At 36.5% G+C, this 21,492-nt stretch overlaps 1 protein-coding gene across 1 annotated transcript in view; it reads left to right on the top strand.

Annotated features, from left to right (window-relative positions):
* MFSD14B (major facilitator superfamily domain containing 14B) overlaps window positions 1-21,492 on the top strand; it is a 123,077-nt gene that overhangs the window by 68,168 nt on the left and 33,417 nt on the right. Inside the window, exons 3-4 of the mRNA XM_068974114.1 lie at window positions 6,194-6,256; window positions 21,315-21,442. Of these exons, the coding sequence (XP_068830215.1) occupies window positions 6,194-6,256; window positions 21,315-21,442 (191 nt within the window). The remainder of the gene's footprint in view (window positions 1-6,193; window positions 6,257-21,314; window positions 21,443-21,492) is intronic.

Genomic DNA, 21,492 nt, shown 5'->3' on the forward strand with positions numbered 1-21,492 from the left:
CTTCCAGTGAATATTTAGGGTTGATTTCCTTTAAGATTGACATGGATATGGTCTTGCCAAATTAAAGATTTAATTTCTTTATGCTAGATACATTACCTGCATAAATGAATGCATATTTGGATCATCTTGAATGTAGAACTGTTTTAGGGGACACCAGAGGTCTGCAAGGTGAGGATTAAGCTGGAGGCAGCAGAGGTGAACAGAATTACTGTCCCTTTGACAGAGTGAAGGCAGTCCTGGAGTTACTGGTGTAGTGTTCACCAGCAGTCCCCTGAAACCCATAGAGAAAGGGAGTTTGAAAAATACCTGTTAAGCTCTCAGCCTTGGTCTGACAGTGTATAATAGGGAAAAAGTGGGGCTAAAAGACTGGATAAAAGAAACATTTTTCTTATCAGAAAATATTTTTGACACACCTGGGATCAGAGAAACATTTTTTAAAAGTATACTGTTATGTTCTGCTATTTTACCATATTTCTATAATGCATATGATAAATCATTAAACAGTTCTAATATTGATTAGTATTCCCTTTGAAGATTTCTGTATCTCTATTCGATGAAATTTGTTATTAGAAAAGATTTTTCTGAAAACTTATTTTGCACTTGAGTTACTTGTTGTCCTTTATCTTTTCTATTTTTTTTTTGTTTGTTTTTCAGTACAGTGAGTAGAGTTCAAATGCCACTAGCTGCGATGGCAAATCTTTTCTAACCTATAAAAATTATGTTATTAAGGGATAGATTTGAAATCATTTCTATGGATACATCTTAATTTCATTTTTTGAAAAATCTGTGGAGGTAAACTTTCTAAAGTTAGAGGCTAGTCACTCTTTCCTTCCCTCTGTTTTTGTAATTCATAGGATTTCAGGTGCATAGAAATAGATTAATCATAACTGTCTTCATGATACATAGATTTGTTTCATTCATGGAATGAAACATTTAATTAAACATTCATCCCCCATTTGTTTTATCCATCTTATTTTGTTTTTAAAATTTATTGCTGCAGTATAGTTTTTAAGGATGTGTTGAATACTGATGAACCCATGCATAACCCAATAACAGTTTATTTCAGTGTCCTCTTTGCCTATCTCTTTCCCTACTCCTCATCCACAAAGTTAACTACAATTCTGAATTTTTTTTTTGTCATTTGCTTGATTACTTTCTAGATTTAGATCACATTATTGTATATATAAATACACGGATGTGTCTGTGTTATTTGATTCTGGTTATTTTTGAACTTCTAAAAAGGGCATAATGTATAACATTCATGTTGTCTTCTGGGGCTTCCTTTTTTCTATTGTGCACTGTTAGTGCAATTTATGAATATTTGTTTCTAGTTTTCCATTGTTCCTACAATGCTGCTATAAACATTCTGTACATGTCTTGATGTTCATGTGCTTGATTTTCTTTTTCTGGCTAAACATTATGGGATCTTAGTTTATGCAAAAGTTCAGTTTATCCATTTTTATCTAGTTCCATTTAGTTGCTTTTAACTTCATTAGAAAGTTTTGTAAAATTGTATTGTGGTGGTTGTCATAGCAGCATGAATTTTTGGAAAAAAAATCAAAATTGATGAATTTTTTTGTAGCCATTTTAATATTGAAGGTGGAAGGAAAAAAGCAACATTTTTTTGACATATTATGCTTTACTATTTCAAGAAAGGTAAAAACAACTGAAACACAGAAAAAAGAGCAGTATATGGAAAAGGTGCTGTGACTGTTGAATGTATCAAAAGTGGCTTGCCAAGTTTCATACTGGAGATTTCTTGCTGGATGGTAAAGTCAATGTTATACCACGTGGGAGAGAGCCAACATACTCAATATCCAAAACCAGGCATTGAAAATCATTTGCACCAGCTTGGTTATGTCAGTCACTTTGATGTTTGGGTTCCACACAAGTTAAGCAAAAGAAAAGCCCTTCTTGACTGTATTTGCACACTGGATTCTTAACTTATATGTAACAAAAATATACCAGTTTTTAAAATTGTGATGGACAATGAAAAGTGGATACTGTACAATAATGTGAAATGGAAAAGATTGCTGGGCAAATGAAATGAACCACCACCAACCATACTGAAGGCTGGTCTTCATCCAAAGAAGGTGATGTCATGTATGTGGTGGGATTGGTAGGAAGTCCTTTATTATGGACTCTATATGGAAAACCAGACAATTAATTCCAGCAAGTACTGCGCCCATTGAGACCAACTGAAAGCACACAATGAAAAGCATCCAAAATTAGTCAACAGAAAATGCTTAATATTCCATCAGAATAATGCATGTTTCTTTGATGACCAGGCAAAAATTGTTATAACTTGGCTGGGAAGTTCTGATTCATCCACTGTGTTCACCAGATGTTGCACTTTCAGATTTTGACTTATTTCAGTCTATACAAAATTATCTTAATGGAAAAAAAATTTGAATTCCCTGAAAGACTGTAGAAGCCACCTGTGACAGTTCTTTGCTCAAAAAGATAAAAAGTTTAGGCAAGATCGAATTACGAAGTTGACTGGAAAATGGTAGAAGATAAGTGGAACAAAATGTCAAATACATTATTCAATAAAGTTCTTGGCAAAATGAAAAATGTGTCTTTTATTTTTACTTAAAAACTGAAGGAATTTTTTGGCAAACCCAGTATGAGTGAAGTTATCCGTTGGTTCCAAATCTTGTGATTCAAATTCTGGTTTTAGGCTACACTTTTTTTGCCTTTTAACTGGTGTATTAAGTCTTTGTGAATTCAATTACTTCATTATTTTTTTCTATGTACTGCAGTTCTAAGTTGTCATTTTGTTCTTTTTTGCCTTCATTTGCATTGAATAGTTAGGCTATTTTTTCTTCTATTACATTATAAGTATTCTACTCTATTCCTGTTATTTTTGTGGTTTCTATAGCATTACATGTAAACTTATCAAAGTCTACTCTTAATCCATATCTTTAATTTTATATAATATTAACATGTTACTGTTCAGTTGTTAAGTCATGTCCAACTCTTTGCAACCCCATGGACTGCAGCATGCCAGGCCTCCCTGTCTCTCACTGTCTCCCATTGTTGCCCAAGTTCATTTCCATTGAATCGGTAATGCTATCCAGCCATTTCATTCTCTGCCTCACTCTTCTCCTTTTGCCTTCCATATTTCCCAGCATCAGTGTCTTTTCCAGTGAGTCAGCTCTTTACATCAGGTAGCCAAAGTATTGGAGCTTCAGCTTCCGCGTCAGTCCTTCCAGTGAATATTCAGGGTTGATTTCCTTAAAGATTCCTTTAGGATGTCCAGCATATTAGCATAAATGAGGTAAATGAATATTGTTAAGTATTCTGTTTTCGTTGTTTAGTCACAAAGAGTTGTTTGCCTTTTTGTGACCCCTTGAACTGTATAGCCCGCCAGGCTCCTCTGCCATGGGATTTAGCAGGCAAGAATACTGGAGCGGGTTGTCATTTCCTTCTCTAAGCTTTTTTTTTTTTTACTTCAGACTTCAAGCTTTTCATTTTATATTGGCATATAGCCAACTGATTAACAGGGTTGTGGTAGTTTCAGGTGAATAGTGCAAGGATTCAGCCATACATATACATGTATCCATTCTCCCTCAAACCTCCCTACCATGCAGGCAAGCACATAATATTGAGCAGAGTTCCGTGTGCTATACAACAGGTCTTTGTAGCCTATCCATTTTACATAGTCATGTACACACTGCTCTATGTAAAATCCAATTAAATATTTTACTTCTGTATAATAAAAATAAAAACTATAAGACCTGTTATTTTTGTTTTGCAGCATCCCTGTTCATTTATATACCATTTTCCATGATCTTTATTTTATTTTGCATCTTGAACCTTAATTATACCTCTATAATTTTCCTTCTCTTGAAAGTATTTTTTTAAATATGTTCAGTTCAGTTGAGTTCAGTAACTCAGTCGTGTCCAACTTTTTGCGACCCCATGAATCGCAGCACTCAAACTCACGTCCATCAAGTCAGTGATGCCATCCAGCCATCTCATCCTCTGTCGTCCCTTTCTCCTCCTGTCCCCAGTCCCTCCCAGCATCAGGGTCTTTTCCAGTGAATCAACTCTTTGCATGAGGTGGCCAAAGTACTGGAGTTTCAGCTTTAGCATCATTCCTTCCAAAGAACACCCAGGGCTGATCTCCTTCAGAATGGACTGGTTGGATCTCCTTGCAGTCCAAGGGACTCTCAAAAGTCCTCTCCAACACCACAGTTCAAAGGCATGAATTCTTTGGCACTCAGCTTTCTTCACAGTCCAACTCTCACATCAGTGCATGACCACTGGAAAAACCATAGCCTTGACTAGACGGACCTTTGTTGGCAAAGTGATGTCTCTGCTTTTTAATATGCTGTCTAAGTTGCTTATAACTTTCCTTCCAAGGAGTAAGCATCATTTAATTTCATGGCTGCAGTCACCATCTGCAGTGATTTTGGAGCCCCCCCAAAATAAAGTCTGACACTGTTTCCACTGTTTCCCCATCTATTTCCCATGAAGTGATGGGACTAGATGCCATGATCTTCGTTTTCTGAATGTTGAGCTTTAAGCCAACTTTTTCACTCTCCTCTTTCACTTTCATCAAGAGGCTTTTTAGTTCCTCTTCACTTTCTGCCATAAGGGTGGTGTCATCTGCCTATCTGAGGTTACTGATATTTCTCCTGGCAATCTTGATTCCAGCTTGTGCTTCTTCCAGCCCACCGTTTCTCATGATGTACTCTACATAGAAGTTAAATAAGTAGGGTGACAATATACAGCCTTGACGTACTCCTTTTCCTATTTGGAACCAGTCTGTTGTTCCATGTCATGTTCTAACTGTTGCTTCCTGACCTGCATACAGGTTTCTCAAGAGGCAGGTCAGGTGGTCTGGTATTCCCATCTCTTTCAGAATTTTCCACAGTTTATTGTGATCCACAAAGTCAAATTAGCGGAGTCTATAAGTTAGTAAACTCATTACTATAAGTTAATAAACTTGTTTTTGCCAAATCAAAAAATGTGGATACTTGCCTTTGTGTCAGAGGACATTTTAACTGGGTATACAATTTTAGATTGGCATTTGTTTTATTTTTCTTACTATCCTGATGATAGAATAGCACACTCCTTGTCTCAGTTCAAAAATGTTAGTCTTAAGAAATAATCTAACTGTTGTTCCTTTGAAAGCAATCTGTTATTTCTGTTTTAAAGAATTTTTTTATGGTTCTCTATAATTTTAATTTGATTGCAAATGTGGATTTCTTTTTATACTGCTTAAAATTTGATAGGTGCTTTAATCTCTTCATTGATGTCTGTCATTGATTCAACTACATTCTCAATCACTGGCTTCTAAAATATTATCTCTGCCTCACTGTTATTACTGGACTAGTTTACATTGTTAGACTTTCTTATTGGCTTCTCTGTGTCTCTTACTTTCTGTCTTATATCCTGTCTATTTGCCTCTGCTGCATTCTGGATAACTTCTCTTAACCTACCTTTTGGTTCAGTTATTCTGTCTTAAACTGTGTTTAATCTTGTTAAACATACCCATTGAGTTTTTAATTTAGTATTTTCTCTTCTAGACTTTCATTCTTTTAATCTGCTGCAAAGTTTCAAGGTTACTTTATATGTCTTGTAACACAGTAAGCATGCTATTTTTAAAGTCTGTTAAATAATTCCAAAACGTGAGGTCTTTGAGTGTTTGTTACGTACTGTTTGCTGTTTTCTTGTTCATGGTGTCTTATTTACTTTTGTATCTGATTACCTTTGATTATGTCCTTGTCATTATATTTGAGAAAGTACATATATGGTTGATGTGAAGCCGGAGTGATGGCCTTTTCAGAAATAACTTTAGATTTTTTTCTTCTAAACATCTGGAGAGGCTATCAGTCTGGATCAGTATAATCTGAATTTAAGGTTTGAGGTTTCCTGGACCATGTACATGCCATGAAGCTGGGCTGCAGGTTCATAACTGAGTTTGAGTAACTCTTTGCAGTACATCCTCTAAATTGTTTGTGCTTTTTTAGCTAAAGCAACTGAATCCTTGGCATACGTTTTTAGGTTCTTACCTCATTATCTTGTTACCTTTTCATACTTTTAAGACATTTTCCATATTTCATTATTCCTTAATATTTTTCATTCCAGGGTTTAGTTACCTAGTCTGCCATTAACAAGAGTCAGAAATCTTTCCCTTTCATTTTCTTTAGAATTTTTCTTGATGTTTGTTTGCTTTTTGTAGGTTCTACATGAAACGTTTCCTCAACACACATTCCTCATGAATGGTCTCATTCAGGGTGTAAAGGTAAGAACAATTTTTGTTTGGTCCACAACAAACCAAAGCCAGGAATCCTTGATAGCTTAACTCTGGAAGTTTAAGTAGGACTCTGGAAAACTATTACCATTTGTAAATTTTGTAAATCAAATTTTTAGTTGAATTATCAAAGTCAAAATAAAATACAACCCAAATCCATAAGGCACTGCTTTATTTTTATTAACATGTACAGAGCAGAATATGAAGAGTATAATTGTGTGAACTTTTAATTCCTCTATTAACAATAAAATCAGTCTTAAAAATCGGTCAAGTATTAATGTCTTCTTTTAAGATAGACTTTGAGATTGAAGATGGAGTCATCAAGATTTAGTTGGATGTAAAGTCTTATGTCAAGGCTGGTGTTCTAGACACAATTTTCTGAGCTCTCAACCACTCGACATAATTAACCTTAATTCATTGTTTAAATTTTAATGTGATTTCTTCCAGTCCCAATTTGTAGTAAAGTATGTGTGTTCCGCATCTAATTTGTTCTTTTCAACTTAGGTAATATCAGTCTACATAATTTTATGTTGTTTTGAAAAGCACACTTAAAATTATGCCATAGTACTTTGCTAAATTCAGAGGAATGCTTTGAGCAACATTAATTGTAATGAATACTGTTTATTCTTTGTCTATTTTCAAAAAGAATTTGAGAATGCTTACAATAATAACATAAGTAAAGCAGAACAATTTAAATAAAGTAAAATAAGACATTTTTAATACTCATTGAGAGGAGGAATATTATCAAGAATCTGGTGTGTTTTTATTTAAGCACTAGTTTGTGAGCAGTTTTATTTACATGAGCAAATGAAAAACTAAATGAGAGAGGGCATTGATTACAGATACTACATAAGTGTATCATTATAGTGGATTCTTTGAAAGTCACTCTGTAGATCTTTTTATTTTATCATGTGGAGCGAATAAAATCTGTTAGTCTGGTTCTACAGAATAAATCCAACTTGGTCTGTGTCTGAAAGCCAGGTGGCAAGCTTATCATACTTTCACTTACAGATACCCACAATATTATTGTAAAAAAACATAGAACATAAAGTATGTAAGTTGATTCAAGGGTGTGGACCAGGACTTATAAATAACTTCAGCAACTATTGAACTTCAATATTTATTGAACTTAAGGAGTTACATGTTTTAGTAACTGGTCGTTGTTTCTCAGATGAGGATATGAAAGAACCCTACAGCCAAGCATAGCTCTATTAAAATGTCTTAATATGGATATGAGCACAGTGGAACAAATATGGCTTTTATATTGCTTTAGCTTTAAATTTCTGTTCTGCATCTTATTAACGGTTACCTTAGTCATATAATGTAATCTTCCCTTCACTGGAAAGCTATGAGAAAGATAAAAGATCTCTTGTAGGGAGATTGTGAGGATTCAGTGAGCTAGTATATGTAAAACTATTAGCACTCTACATTCATGTGTTAAATACTTAGTAAATGTTGCAAAGAAAAATAACAGAAACTGTTAGAAGGAAAGTCTGATGATCACTTTTCTCACCAGTCTGGGGAAAGATTTTCTTTTTTAGAATAAGAATTATACATAAATGAAAAGATTGAGTCATTTATATCAATCTTTAAATTTTGGTAAGTCAAAGCCGCCATCATCAAACTTAAAATACAAATGACAAAATGTTATTTATGATAGAAGGAGGAATACATAGAAGCATTCTCAAAGTAAAACTGTAGGAAAATGACTAATATCCCAGAAGGGCAAAGAAGGATGTAAGCTGGCAGTTTACAAAAGACGTCAATGTGAAAATAAGTTTATCACTATTAAGAAATTAGTCCCAAATTAAATAAGACAATGTTTTTTCATGCACATTGGTAAAAAATTTTAAACTGACAAGAACTAGTTCAATTTGTGGTAAATTGTGTCCCCTTGCACTGTTGATGAGAGGGTAAATTGGTGTAGCTTTTCTGGGAGGCAGTATTTTTAGAGTTAAAAAAATATTCACATATTTTAACAAAGTAATTGCAGTTCTAGAAATTTGTTCTTCTCAAATTGAGTTATTCAGAGATTCGGCTAAAGGACTGTTTGTAATAATAAACGTGTAGAAACTTTTTAAATTCCTTAAAATCAGAAGAATAGATATGTGTGGTATAGCCACACATACATATGTGTGGTATAATGTAATATAGTATGATTTCAGCTTTATTTTGACCAAAATAAATGTAAGTAAGCGGGGGGGGTGGGGGTGGGGGGGTGGGGGGGGAAATGATTGAAAAGGAATCACCTGAAGTTTGAAAGAATGTGGATTTAATTTTCTTCCTCATACAGTTTGTTCATCTTTGTAGATTTTCTACAGTTAACTTTCACTTTGTAAGTTTACTATCATAATAGATTTGGGGTGAGCATCAATAAAGTAAGTATACAAGAGTAACCAGTTCTCTTTTGTGAATTCTCCAGCTGGGCAGGGGGTTGTTTGTTTGTGGTTTTGGTTATTGCAGCAGCTTTACTGAGATATAATTCACCTACCATGCAAGTCATCCATTTAAAGTGCATGTATGGTTTTTTCATTATACTCAGGGTTGTGCAGCCATCAACACAGTCAATTTTATCACATTTTCATTGCTACAAAAATAAATCCTGTACTCCTCATTCCTCCCTAATCTCAAGTACAAATCTGCTTTCTGTCTCTATTGGTTTGTCTATTCTGGACATTTCACATAAATGGAATATACAGTATGGTCTTTTATGACTGACTTCTTTTCTTATGGTGTTTTCAAATTTCACCTGTAGTACTTATTAGTACTTTATTCTTTTTACGGCCAAACAGTATTTCACTCTGTATCCATACCACAGTTTATCCATTTATCAGTTGATAGACATTTTGGGGTTGTTTCTGGTTTTTTATATTATTGTGAATAATGCTGCTTTGAACATTTGTATACAAGTTTTGATATGGACATTGTTTTCACTTTATCATAGGTACATTGCTAGGAGTAGAATTTCTGGGTCATACAGTAATTTGAGTTTCTAAAAATTGTGTTTTCAAATTAATTTCTTTCTTAACCCTGTTACTGACAAGTAATTTATGTTCTTCATCTCCTAGACTTCTGACAGATAAGGGGCTCAAGCCAGGGACAATTTCTTTTTTCTTTCTATACTTAACTCCTTTAATGATATCATCAGACTTAAGACTTTAAACTCTCAAGTAAGTATCTTCCTAGACCTTGAGCTGGAACTTTAGACTTTGTATATTCAGTTGCCTAATAGACATCTCTACTTCCTTGCATAATAATATTTGAAAGTTAACAGCTCCAAAACTAAATTCCTGGTCTTCCCCTCCAGCCTGACCAACTCACAAGTCTTCCTCATAATAGTTACTTGTCATGCCATTCTTGCTTATGCCAAAATTCCTAGAATCAGTCTTCTTTCTCTTCCATACATATCCAGAACCCAATCCATCAGCAAATTCTACTTCAGAATAGAACCATCATCAAAACTCTACTTGTTCCCCTTTCAGTGCTGTGTGTACTGTGCTTAGTGGCTCAGTTATGTCTGACTCTTTGCAGCCTGGTGGACTATACCAGTCTCCTCTGTCCATGGGAGTCTCCAGACAAGAATACTGGTTTGGGTAGCCATGTCCTCCTCCAGAGGATATTCCTGATGCAGGGATCAAACCCAGGTCTCCTTCATTGCAGGTGGACTCTACCATCTGAGCCACAAGGGAAGTCCAAGAACACTGGAGTGAGTAACCCGTCTCTTCTCCAGGGGAACTTCCCAACCCAGGAATCAAACCAGGGTCTCCTGCATTGCAGGTGTATTCTTTACCAACTGAGCTACCAGGGAAGCCCTCTGGTAGAGATCATGATAAAATATAAACCAGTTGGTGGCATTCTTCTTCCTCTCTTTTATACACACACACACACACACACGTGTGTGTGTGTGTGTATATGTATGTATAATATGTGTATGTATATGTTTATATATATATATATACACACACACACACACACACTGTGCTAAGCAACGTGTGGAATCTTAGTTTCCTGACCAAGGATTGAACCTTTGTCCCCTGTATTGGAGGCGCACAGTCTTAAACACTGGACCTCTGGGGGTCCCTGTGGCACTTTTCTTAACCAACCCAACCCCAACCCCCATTGTCTCTTGACAGCATCCTTCTACTCTGTTCCACTTCCTACTGACCTTGCTGCAGCCACAACTTCCTCAGCCTATTTCTGCCTGAAGGCTCTGCAGGTACTGGGTTTTTTCTGCTTGCTTTTCCCAGGTTTTGAAAGTCTACTCTCTAACCCTCATCTCCTCACCTGGATGTTATTTTGTCAGTGAAGGCTTCACTGACTGCCATCTTGAGTAATGTATCCAGTTCTCATCACTCTTAATCCTCTTACTCTGCTTTTTCTCCAAAGCATTATCTCTCCTTTGACATGCTGTATATTTTGCTTTATCTTGTTATTGTGTTCTCCTCACTCCTCCTCTTTTAGACTGAAAGTTTCTTAAAGACGTGGATTTTTGTCCACTTTGCTCACTGCTATCCCCAGCATAGTTCTTAGCACTCAGCTTCCCTGGTGGCTCAGATGGTAAAGAGTTGACCTGCCAGTGCAGGAGATGTGGGTTTGATCCCTGGGTCTGTAAGATCCCCTGAAGAAGGAAATGGCAACACACTCCAGTATTCTTGCCTGGAGAATCCCATGGGCAGAACATGGCAGGCCACAGTCCATGGAGTCACCAAAGAGTTGGGCACAACCTAGTGACTAAACAACAACAAATATTGTTGAATTAAAAGTTCTTCCAGGCTTTTTTATAGTCCTTTTGATAAAGTCAAGATCCAGCTTACTTAGAGACTGTAACTATGTTTCTTTTTCCCTTATATCAGCATTTGCTAATTATACCTTACTAATTTCCCCATGACATTAAAACTACATGAAGTACAAGCAGCCCTCTCTTTGCATGTTGTAGTACACACAAATTTCAGTTGCCACAGTTCAGCTAAATAGCATGAGTCTCCCAACACACAATTCAGATTTCCACTACCATATGTATTAACTGTGAGTAGTTGCATAAAATATAAATAACTGCTAACTCCTCAGTCCACAAAACACTATGTCAATAACAGATGCACGTCATAACCCGTTGTGACATTTCAAAGTGTTAATGACCTGGTCACTGTGCATCTCTTAGTTCATGCATGTAAAGCAAAACGTGTATTGTGTTGCCTCTTTGACCCAGTGATATGTTGGAATCTGATCCAAACCTAGAAATGCTTATGACAGTTTTCCAGTTCATAGAAGATATGTGCATCATGTAAGACTTTCAAAGAAGAAAAGTGCTAGTCTTATGACTCTTAATGATTTTTTTTACAAAGAACATTTTAATTATTAATGCTTTAAATTACGATGTACTAAATAAATACTAGTTTTTCTATTTCTTTCATCTCACTAGACATTTATAAGTGATAGTAAAAGAATTTTCACTGTTCTGACAAAAATTTCTGAAAGTCAAAGAATAAATCAGTTTTTCCCATTGATTAGAATAACTACATGGTTTCAGCTTGCAGTCATTTCTTTCAGTTCCATACTACCATGCAAAGTAAAAACTACGTGTATTGTCTGCAATGGTTATATGATACTCCATTGTATTAATATTCCATAATTTGTTTATCTATTTCCCTGTATAAGTGGTTTCTAATTGTAAACTATTGAAGATAATTCTGAGTAAATTTTTAAAATAAATCTTTATATATTTTTATTGTTTCCTTAGAAATAGAGTTGTAAAATTTTAACTAGTGAGTAGAAAAGTGTGGGCATTTTAAGAAATCTTGAATATATAGTACCACATTATCTCCTAGAGCAACTGTGCCATTTCACACACCCATCAGCAGTATGTATATCTGTTTCACCATCCTCCAATACAAGTATTACTTTTCAGATCTTTACCAATTTGATAGCTTGAGAATGATGTCTCACTGTAATTTTATTTGTATTTTTTTAATTACAAGTGAGGTTAGGTATTTTTACATTATTTGCTGGCTACTTTTATGAAGTGTCTTCAAGTTCTTTATTTTTCTAATAAAGATTGTTCAATTCTTAATTTTTCAATAATGAAATTTGTTTTGCATTAATCCTCTCATTTTAATGATTGTTAATTTAGTACCTGTTCATCTTAACAGTTATAAAGGGGAAAACTCATACTTAATCATACTTCTCAGGTTTTCAAAGTCCTACTCAAAAATTTTTTCACTAGCAATTTTTATCTTTATGATATTGAAATATATAGCAGACATTGTTATATGACTAGCAATAAGTTGTGTTAGAGTTCTCCAGAGAAATAAGACCAATGGAATATTTGTATAAAGAGGCTTACTTTAAGGAATTGGCTCACATGATTGTGGGGCTAGCAAGTCTGAAATATGTAGGACAGGCTGGAAATTTGGCCAGAGTTGATGTTACAGTCCTGAGGATGCTACAGTCTGAGGCAGAATTTTTTCCTCTGGAAACCTCAGATTTTCCTCGTAAGGCCTTCAACTGACTTAAATGAGACTCCCATATTATTGAGGGTACTACCCTTTACTTTGGTTTCCCTGGTGGCTGGCTTGTTGGTAAAAAATTTGCCTGCCAATGCAGGAGACATGGGTTCAATCCCTGGGTTGGGAAGAGCCCCTGGAGATGGAAATGGCAACCCATTCCAGTATTCTTACCTGGGAAGTCCCATGGATAGAGGAACCTGGCGGGTTATAGCCCATGGGGTCACAAAGAGTTGGACATGACCTAGCAACTAAACAACAAAAATACCCTTTAAAGCCATTTAATTGTAGATGTTAGACCACATCTACAAATTAGCTTCATGGCAACACCCATGCTAGTGTTTGACTAAATAACTGGGTACTATAGCCTAGCCAAACTGACACATAAAACTAACCACTAAAGTAGTTTTGGCTACACTTCATTGGAAGTATAACCAGGCTGAGATGCTGTGGTTTGACTTAGTAGATGAAGTCAAGTTATTACTGCTGGATTTAATATGACCAGATGGAGTGACTAATAATATTATTCATGAAGACAGTTGGTCTGATTGCCCAGTGTCCACCTTGAAACTTCTTATAGCTTTCTTCTTTAGCTTATTTTATACATATTTAAAAACTAGATATCTTCATCAGTGTCCCAAACTAACTAAAACTAAGTTGGCTGGATGTCCAGGATTGGTATATAGCTGGGTCAATCAGTATGAGCAAAGTGCCTCTAAAGCATGCTGCTTTATTCTTGTCTAGCTTTAACATCACAGCAAGAGGCTGAAAGAGGGGGAAAGTGGAAGACCCAGCAATCCATCCCAGGGCTTGACCACAAGGATTCACATGGAATGCTTCTTCTCAGTCTAGACTGGATGGTTAAGTCTGATCAAGGACATGGTCATGTAGAGCCTCTGCCTGAACACTCATACAGGGACATTTAAGATGTCAAGAGTTTATCTGAGCCTAGGAATTACTGCCAAACTGTCTCATCCTGCGATTTCATGAATTAAATCATTAACCATTGCATAGCACAAACACACAGAGAAATTGTTGACTGATGTCTCTAAGAATTAAAAAATAAAAAACAAGATACCTTTAAAGTCCCCTTTTAGGTACTCGTCAGTATTACTAAATACAGAAGTGTTTTTCATACACACACGTACACAATCTTGCTTCCTTAATTCGGACAGGAAGTTGGATAAAAACTATCCTTTTAATTATCTGTAAACAATATTGTAAAGCAAACTACTTGAGAGAGATGACTTCATAAATTTTAAATATCATTTTATAACAGACTGGTAATTTATACATTTATTGAAATGTGCTTAAGAGAATTCACAAGTAGGTAAAGTCTAGTACTTTGTGTGCTTCAGGACAGAGACACTAAAATGTTAGTAAGAAAAATAGTGTGATAATTGATTTGAATTATGGGCCGGGTTAATCTCAGGTCTTAGAGCCACCTCAGCCTGAGCTGAATCCTGGTTCTGCTGCTTATGAGCCCTGAGCCTTAGGCTAGTTACTTACCCTAGTAGTACCCTTCTCATAGGGTAAGACATTTGTGTGAAAGCCATAGAACAGAGTGGCATATAGATGTGCTGTTATTTTTTCTTGGAATCAATTTGAAGTAATGGCCCTATTACTTCTAAGATTAAGTGAAAACAGTCTGTTTCTTTATATTTTAATTAAAATTTTGTTTCAGTGGATCTTCCCTATATCCATCTCTTTTCTCCCTTAATCAAAAGAAAACATTTCAGCCCTCTTGCCCGTATTGGTCTCTCCCAGAAGTTTCAGAATTACTAGCTGTTCTTAGACCTTCCTCATGCTTTTCAAATCACCTTTCCTGGATTTTAGTGTGTCATATTTGTCATTTGTCCTATAAAACTGATTGTTGTGCGTCCTGGAAAGAAAAGCTGTGTACTGTGTAGGGTATAATGTATCCTAGGTCTGAAAGGTGCTTCTTGTTTTAGGACTATTTTTTATGTGAAAAATTTGCATTTGTCAGTTATATAAATAAAAACAATCCCATCAGTGTGAAAATTTCTCTTTGATCTCCTTTTAAAAAATGAAAGAGATGAAAGTCATTATTAGTAAAATACTGTATGCAAAATCAAAGTGAATGATATAATTTGGGAGTAATCTATGTCTATATGTGGCTTATAAAGGATGTCATAAGATGTGAACTTTTTCATTGAAAAATTAAAGTTTTCAAAAGCATTTAAATGACTATATCTTATTTTTCTTGGGTACCATTTTTCTCATACTGAGTTACAGAGTTAATTAAAATATTTGAAGGAAACAAAACAAAAAAATTTTTTAGTTTTAAAACTTTAACAGTATTGACACATTTATTTAGTCAAATATTTGTCAGCTGCTTATGTTAAGGACACCTTATGCTTAATACTTTTATGATAGCTGTATAAAGTATAAAATTCATGTATTTTTGCTTCAAGTGAGTTGTAATTGCCATTCTTTATATGCTTTAAAAAGTTTATAGATAATTGTATTTAATTCAACAATAAGCTTTAATTGCTATTTTGTCAAATTAGAGCCTGTAAGGCCATGTCTACCATTATGGCAGAAAGAGAAAAGGAACTAAAGACTCTTTTGATGCAAATGAAAGAGGAGAGCGAAAAAGCTGGCTTAAAGCTCAACATTCAAAAAACTAAGATCATGGCGTCTGGTCCCATCACTTCATGGCAAATAGATGGGGAAACAATGGAAATAGTGAGAGACTTTCTTTTCTTGGGCTTCAAAATTACTGCAGATGGTGAATGCAGCCATGAAATTAAAAGACTTTTGGTCCTTGGAAGAAAAGCTATGACTAACCTAGACAGCATATTAAAAAGCAGAGACATCACTTTGCCAACAAAGGTCCATCTAGTCAAAGCTATGGTTTTTCCAGTAGTCATGTATGGATGTGAGAGTTGGACTATAAAGAAAGCCGAGAGCTGAAGAACTGATGCTTTTAAACTGTGGTGTTGGAGAAGACTCTTGAGAGTCCCTTGGACTGCCAGGAGATCAAACCAGTCAATCCTAAAGGAAATCAGTCCTGAATATTCATTGGAAGGACTGATGCTGAAGCTGAAACGCCAATACTTTGGCCACCTGATGCAGGGGACTGACTCACTGGAAAAGACCCTGAAAGATTGAAGGCAGCAGTCAGGAGAAGGGGATGGCAGAGGATGAGATGGTTGGATGTCATAACCGACTCAGTGGATGTGAGTTTGAGCAAGCACTGGGAATTGGTGATAGACACAGAAGCCTGGTGTGCTGCAGTCCAGAGCGTCACAAAGAGTCGGACACGACTGAGCAAATGAAGTGAACTGAAGGCCATGTTAGGATTACTGACCAGTTAATTATGCCTCCTTAAAAATCTACTGGACTGGGAAGCTAATTTACAAAACTGACATACTAATTCTTGGTCCACACTGGACTCTGCACACCATGTTTTATCCAGTAGTCACTGAACCCTGATAGCATGGCTTAGTACATTCAGCCCTTGTTACTTCCAGATTTCTTGTTTGCAAAATCTGCCTACTCACTAAATTCATCTGCAACCTCTGAGTCAGTACAGTGCTTTCGTGTTCATGCATGTGTGACATGAGGAGGTAGTCTGAGTTGCCCAGCTGCATGTTTCCAGCTGAGGCTGGACAAAGGACACTCTTTTTGTTTCAGGTCTCATACTGTGAGCATGTCCATTTTGCAGTCCATGTAGTGCTATGCATCTTGCATTTTTGTTCCTTTTGTTGACAATTTTCCCATTTAAAATGACCAAGTGTTGTTAAGTGTTTCTTAGTGTAGGGGAGTGTTGATATACATTATGGAGAAAATACTGTGTTAGATAAGCCTCATTCAGACATGAGTCATAGTGCTGAGGCTGAGACTTCAGTGTTAATAAGTCAGCAGCCTACATATTAAATAAGTCATCTTTCAAGAGAAATACACATTAACCAAGGTTATATATTGATTAGTTAATTAAAATATGTGACCAGAGAATGGTAAGAATACAACCTTCTGTTTCCTCTACAACAGCAGTTCCAGATTCTCTTAATTCAGTGTTCGTGGGAAACTTACAGAACATAACCAGTGTAGATAATGAGAGCCAACTATATTTATGCTAAAGGCTAAGATTTTGATGTCACTCTGGTGGTGGTGTTGTTTGCCCATGCTTTGTGGCATGTGGTATCTTAGTTCCCAGACCAGGGATCAAACCTGTGTCCCCTGCATTTGGAGTGTGGCGTCTTAACCACTGGACCACCGGCGAAGTCCCAGTCTGGTTTTAATCTTTAAATATTTTCTCATTTGCAAATCATGCTCTTCCTCTTTAGGACTGCTGCAGTACTTGCCTAGTCAAGGTACAGATATCCTTCTCAATCTACTATTCTAATAATGTGTCATGATAGGATCTAGGATGGATTGGGTGATGAAGAAGTAATTCTGAAACAGAAGAAAGTCTTTGATTTTTGAGAAATACAAGTTTTCCAAAGAGGCAAGTATTTTATTAGATTGTATTTCAGCATCATAATAAATGTAGGTTCTCCCAGAGGCTATTTTGAGTATCTGTTGTCACTGAGAATTATTTTTAAAAAATACAATGATCTTTTAATGATTGAAAGATTGAGGTCAGGAGGAGAAGGGGGTGACAGAGGATGAGATAGTTGAATGGCATCATCTTTTCAATGGACATGAGTTTGAGCAAACTCTGGGAGATGGTGTAAAACAGGGGAGCCTGGTGGGCTGCAGTCCATGGGGTCACAAAGAGTCAGACACTACTGAGCAACTGAACAACAGTTGTCACTGAGCATTATTTTAAAATAATAATTACTTAATAGATTAAATTACAATTGAAACCCAGAATCTAGATAATAGTATCTTTTTTTTTTTTTTGTAAAAACTGCATTATTTTAAATAAAACTTTAATTCTTGGCCTTCTCATGTCCTTTGTTTTAATGGCATGCATTCCATATCTTATTGTATGAAATATAAAATCAGAACTGTCCAAAAAATTTTCCAGGGTTCTTTGTGTTTAGATTTTGTTACTGTTTTTGAGATGATTCTTATTTCTATTCTTTTGTCCTCTTAAATTTATTACCATGTTTTCCTTGACCAGTTCTATACTACCCAAGAACTCAGGTATTTGATATTTTTAGAGGATTTTAAAGCAACATAAAAGATTTGCTTTTCTAAATTTATAAAACTGATGTTGCAGGGCATGAATTTCAGCCCTGCTTCTGTTTGGCTCTTAGTTAAAGAGATCATTTAACTCTTTTGATGCAAAAACAGACCAAATGCTGGAAATCCAATGTGTCTTATAAATTGCACAGTTTGATGCCTTGTTGTTCAGTCGCTCAGTCTTGTCCAACTCTTTGCAATCCCATGGACTGCAGCATACCAGACCTCCCTGCCCATCAACATCTCCCTGAGCTTGCTCAAACTCATGTCCATTGAGTCAGTGATATCATCCAACTGTCTAGTCCTCTGTCGTCCCCTTCTCCTCACGCCGTCAGTCTTTCCCAGCATCAGGGTCTTTTCTAATGAGTCAGCTCTTCCCATCAGGTGGCTAGAGTATTAGAGCTTCAGCTTCAGCGTCAGTTCCTCCATTGAATATTCAGGATTGATTTCCTTTAGGATTGATTGGTTTGATCTCCTTGCAGTTCAAGGGACTCTCAAGAGTCTTCTCCAGCATCACGGTTCAAAAGCATCACTTCTTCAGTGCTCAGCCTTCTTTATGGTCCAACTCTCACATGCATACCTGACTACTGGAAAAACCATAGCTTTGACTGTAAGGACCTTTGTTGGCAAAGTAATGTCTCTGCTTTTTAATATGTTGTCTAGTTTTGTCATAGCTTTTCTTCCAAGGATAGGCATAGATTAATATTTTATTTTAGAGGAGTCAAATGCTTTTCTCCTAAGCTTACCTCCCCTCCACTGAGTCTTAGTCTTACCTCCCCCTTGCTTCGGTTTACCTGTCTCCTGGCCCATTGTCTCTGGGTTTACTAGTGGCTGATAGCGGATTAGAATCCTGTTGTTTCTCTTCTCAGCTTTAGAAACATGAGTTGATTTCCTCATAAAAGTTCTATTCAGGTTACCAAACCTCTTTGCAAACCTTTATCACCGGACTGTGTGGTAGGTACCAAGGGTACAGAGATGAAAGAAAATCATTCCTCTAACCTTAATCTCAATTTCTAATCTAATAAAGAAGATAGACAAATAACAAGTAATTGTAATAGAGTATCATAGTTACAATAGAAGAGATATGTGCCAGAGTGGGGACAGGAGTTATTTGTTTTGCACCCCTCAGAAACCAATGTGATTAATTCTGTTTGAGTAGCTAAGAAAATAGAGGAAGAGGTACTCCTGGCCCAGAGTTGAAAAGAATGACTAGTCGTTTACCAGGTCCAAGTGTGGAAAATGCCTACAAGCACAGCAAGGGCCTTGCAAATGCCCATTTGCACAAAGGAATGTAGTATGTTCAGAAAACTAAGAAGTATTGCATATAGCCAAAGCATAGGATGTGTGCTAGGTACTAGATTTTTAAGGGTTCTATCTGTATGCTGTGCTGAAGATTTTTTTTTAATATATTATGAAAATTCAGATATACAAAAAGAGAGAATAAGATAATAAACACCCATGTACTCATCATCTAGTTTCATTATTTATCAACATCTCCCCGCTCTTATCTCATCTATCTTGGTTTTCCACCACTCATTTTTAATTTTACTATTTAAAAGCAGAGTTCAAACACTTGAAGAATTTCAGTTCTGCACAGTTGAGATTTTTAAACAGGGGATCAAAGAACTGAAGTTGCAGCTCATCAAGGTTTCTCTTGGGATTATGTGGAGGACAGATTGAAAGGAAGTAGAACGAAGGGCAGGGAACAGTAGATTTTTTTATTTAAATCCAGGCAAGAAATGCTGAAATGCATCACAGCAAGGGATAGACCTAGAGAAGTCATTATAAGAGAATGGTCTGAAAAATCACCTTGGGGAGCAAAGGAATGATGGGGAAGTTTTGGACAGCTTCTTAGCCAAGATAGGATGTGGGTGTTTGGTCAGGTTTATAGGGAACAGTGTTCATGTTAAATGTCCAAGTAGGAAAGTCCATTTGACTATAGACACAGAACTCAGAAAAGAGATTGGAAAACTATTCATAATGTAAGTGGTGGTGGCCATGCATATAGGCATAGCATCTAAAGGGAGGACAGTGGCACCAACAGAGTCTGAGAGGCAGGCCTGTGGCCACCTCAAAGGGCCCTGACATCAAAAAAGAAATTGATATGGAAGTGGTCAGCCAGCAGAGTGACCAGCGACATTTTTTTACTTTCTTTGCTTATGTGTGGTGGTGCTCTTGCCTCCCTTTAGCCTCAGCTCTTGTGCAACTTCTCATTATCTCTATCCTAAATTCATGGGAAATAGATGGGAAAACAGTGGAAACAGTGTCAGACTTTATTTTTGGGGGCTCCAAAATCACTGCAGATGGTGACTGCAGCCATGAAATTAAAAGATGCTTACTCCTTGGAAGAAAAGTTATGACCAACCTAGATAGCATATTCAAAAGCAGAGACATTACTTTGCTGACTAAGGTACATCTAGTCAAGGCTATGGTTTTTCCTGTGGTCATGTATGGATGTGAGAGTTGGACTATGAAGAAAGCTGAGCGCCGAAGAATTGATGCTTTTGAACTGTGGTGTTGGAGAAGACTCTTGAGAGTCCCTTGGACTGCAAGGAGATGCAACCAGTCCATTCTGAAGGAAATCAGCCCTGGGATTTCTTTGGAAGGAATGACACTAAAGCTGAACCTTCAATACTTTGGCCACCTCATGCTAAGAGTTGACTCATTGGAAAAGACTCTGATGCTGGGAGGGATTGGGGGCAGGAGGAGAAGGGGACGGCAGAGGATGAGATGGCTGAATGGCATCATGGACTCGATGAATGTGAATCTGAGTGAACTCTGGGAGTTGGTGATGGACAGGGAAGCCTGGCGTGCTGCGATTCATGGGGTCACAAAGAGTCAGACACGACTGAGCGACTGAACTGAACTGAACTGATCCTAAATTCATCAGACAAATAGAATCTACTTCTTTTATGGACATTTAGTATATGCACATTCATCCTGTGTATCCCTATTAGCTTACAAGCCCTTTGAGAGCAGAAGGTATGTATTCATCTGAGTGTCTTCCTTTCACCGCTTAATTCAGAGCTTTGCACGTAATAGATACACTGTATGTTTTTATAAAATGAATTAAGTGTCTGGGTTCTTCCCATACCTTTGGTGTGTGTTCACATTAAGGGCCAGCTGTGAGTATATATATTTCATATCACCTCACTTTTCCAGTTTCACCCAGAAAACAAGCTTTTATCCTTTTCTTCCCTCTCAAATAGCATGCTTACAAATTTTGTTAGAATTTTTAAAAAAAAAAACAGGTTGTATTTAATGTTACAAATTACTCTGTTTCAGAGCCACTAAAATGAATTAGAGCATTTAGAAATTCATTTAGAAAATGAAAATTATAAGTAATTGAGGGAATCACATTATAAATTTGACCCTTCTGCTTTCTTCTCCAGGGTCTGCTCTCGTTTTTGAGTGCCCCACTCATAGGTGCACTGTCTGATGTGTGGGGAAGGAAGCCCTTTCTTCTTGTCACTGTCTTCTTCACCTGCTTCCCAATTCCACTGATGAGAATCAGTCCATGGTGAGTGACTAGGCCCTCCATCATGACTGTCTGTTTGGAGTCACATATGG

This window comes from Capricornis sumatraensis, chromosome 6 (assembly GCF_032405125.1).
Source record: "Capricornis sumatraensis isolate serow.1 chromosome 6, serow.2, whole genome shotgun sequence".
NCBI lineage: Eukaryota > Metazoa > Chordata > Mammalia > Artiodactyla > Bovidae > Capricornis > Capricornis sumatraensis.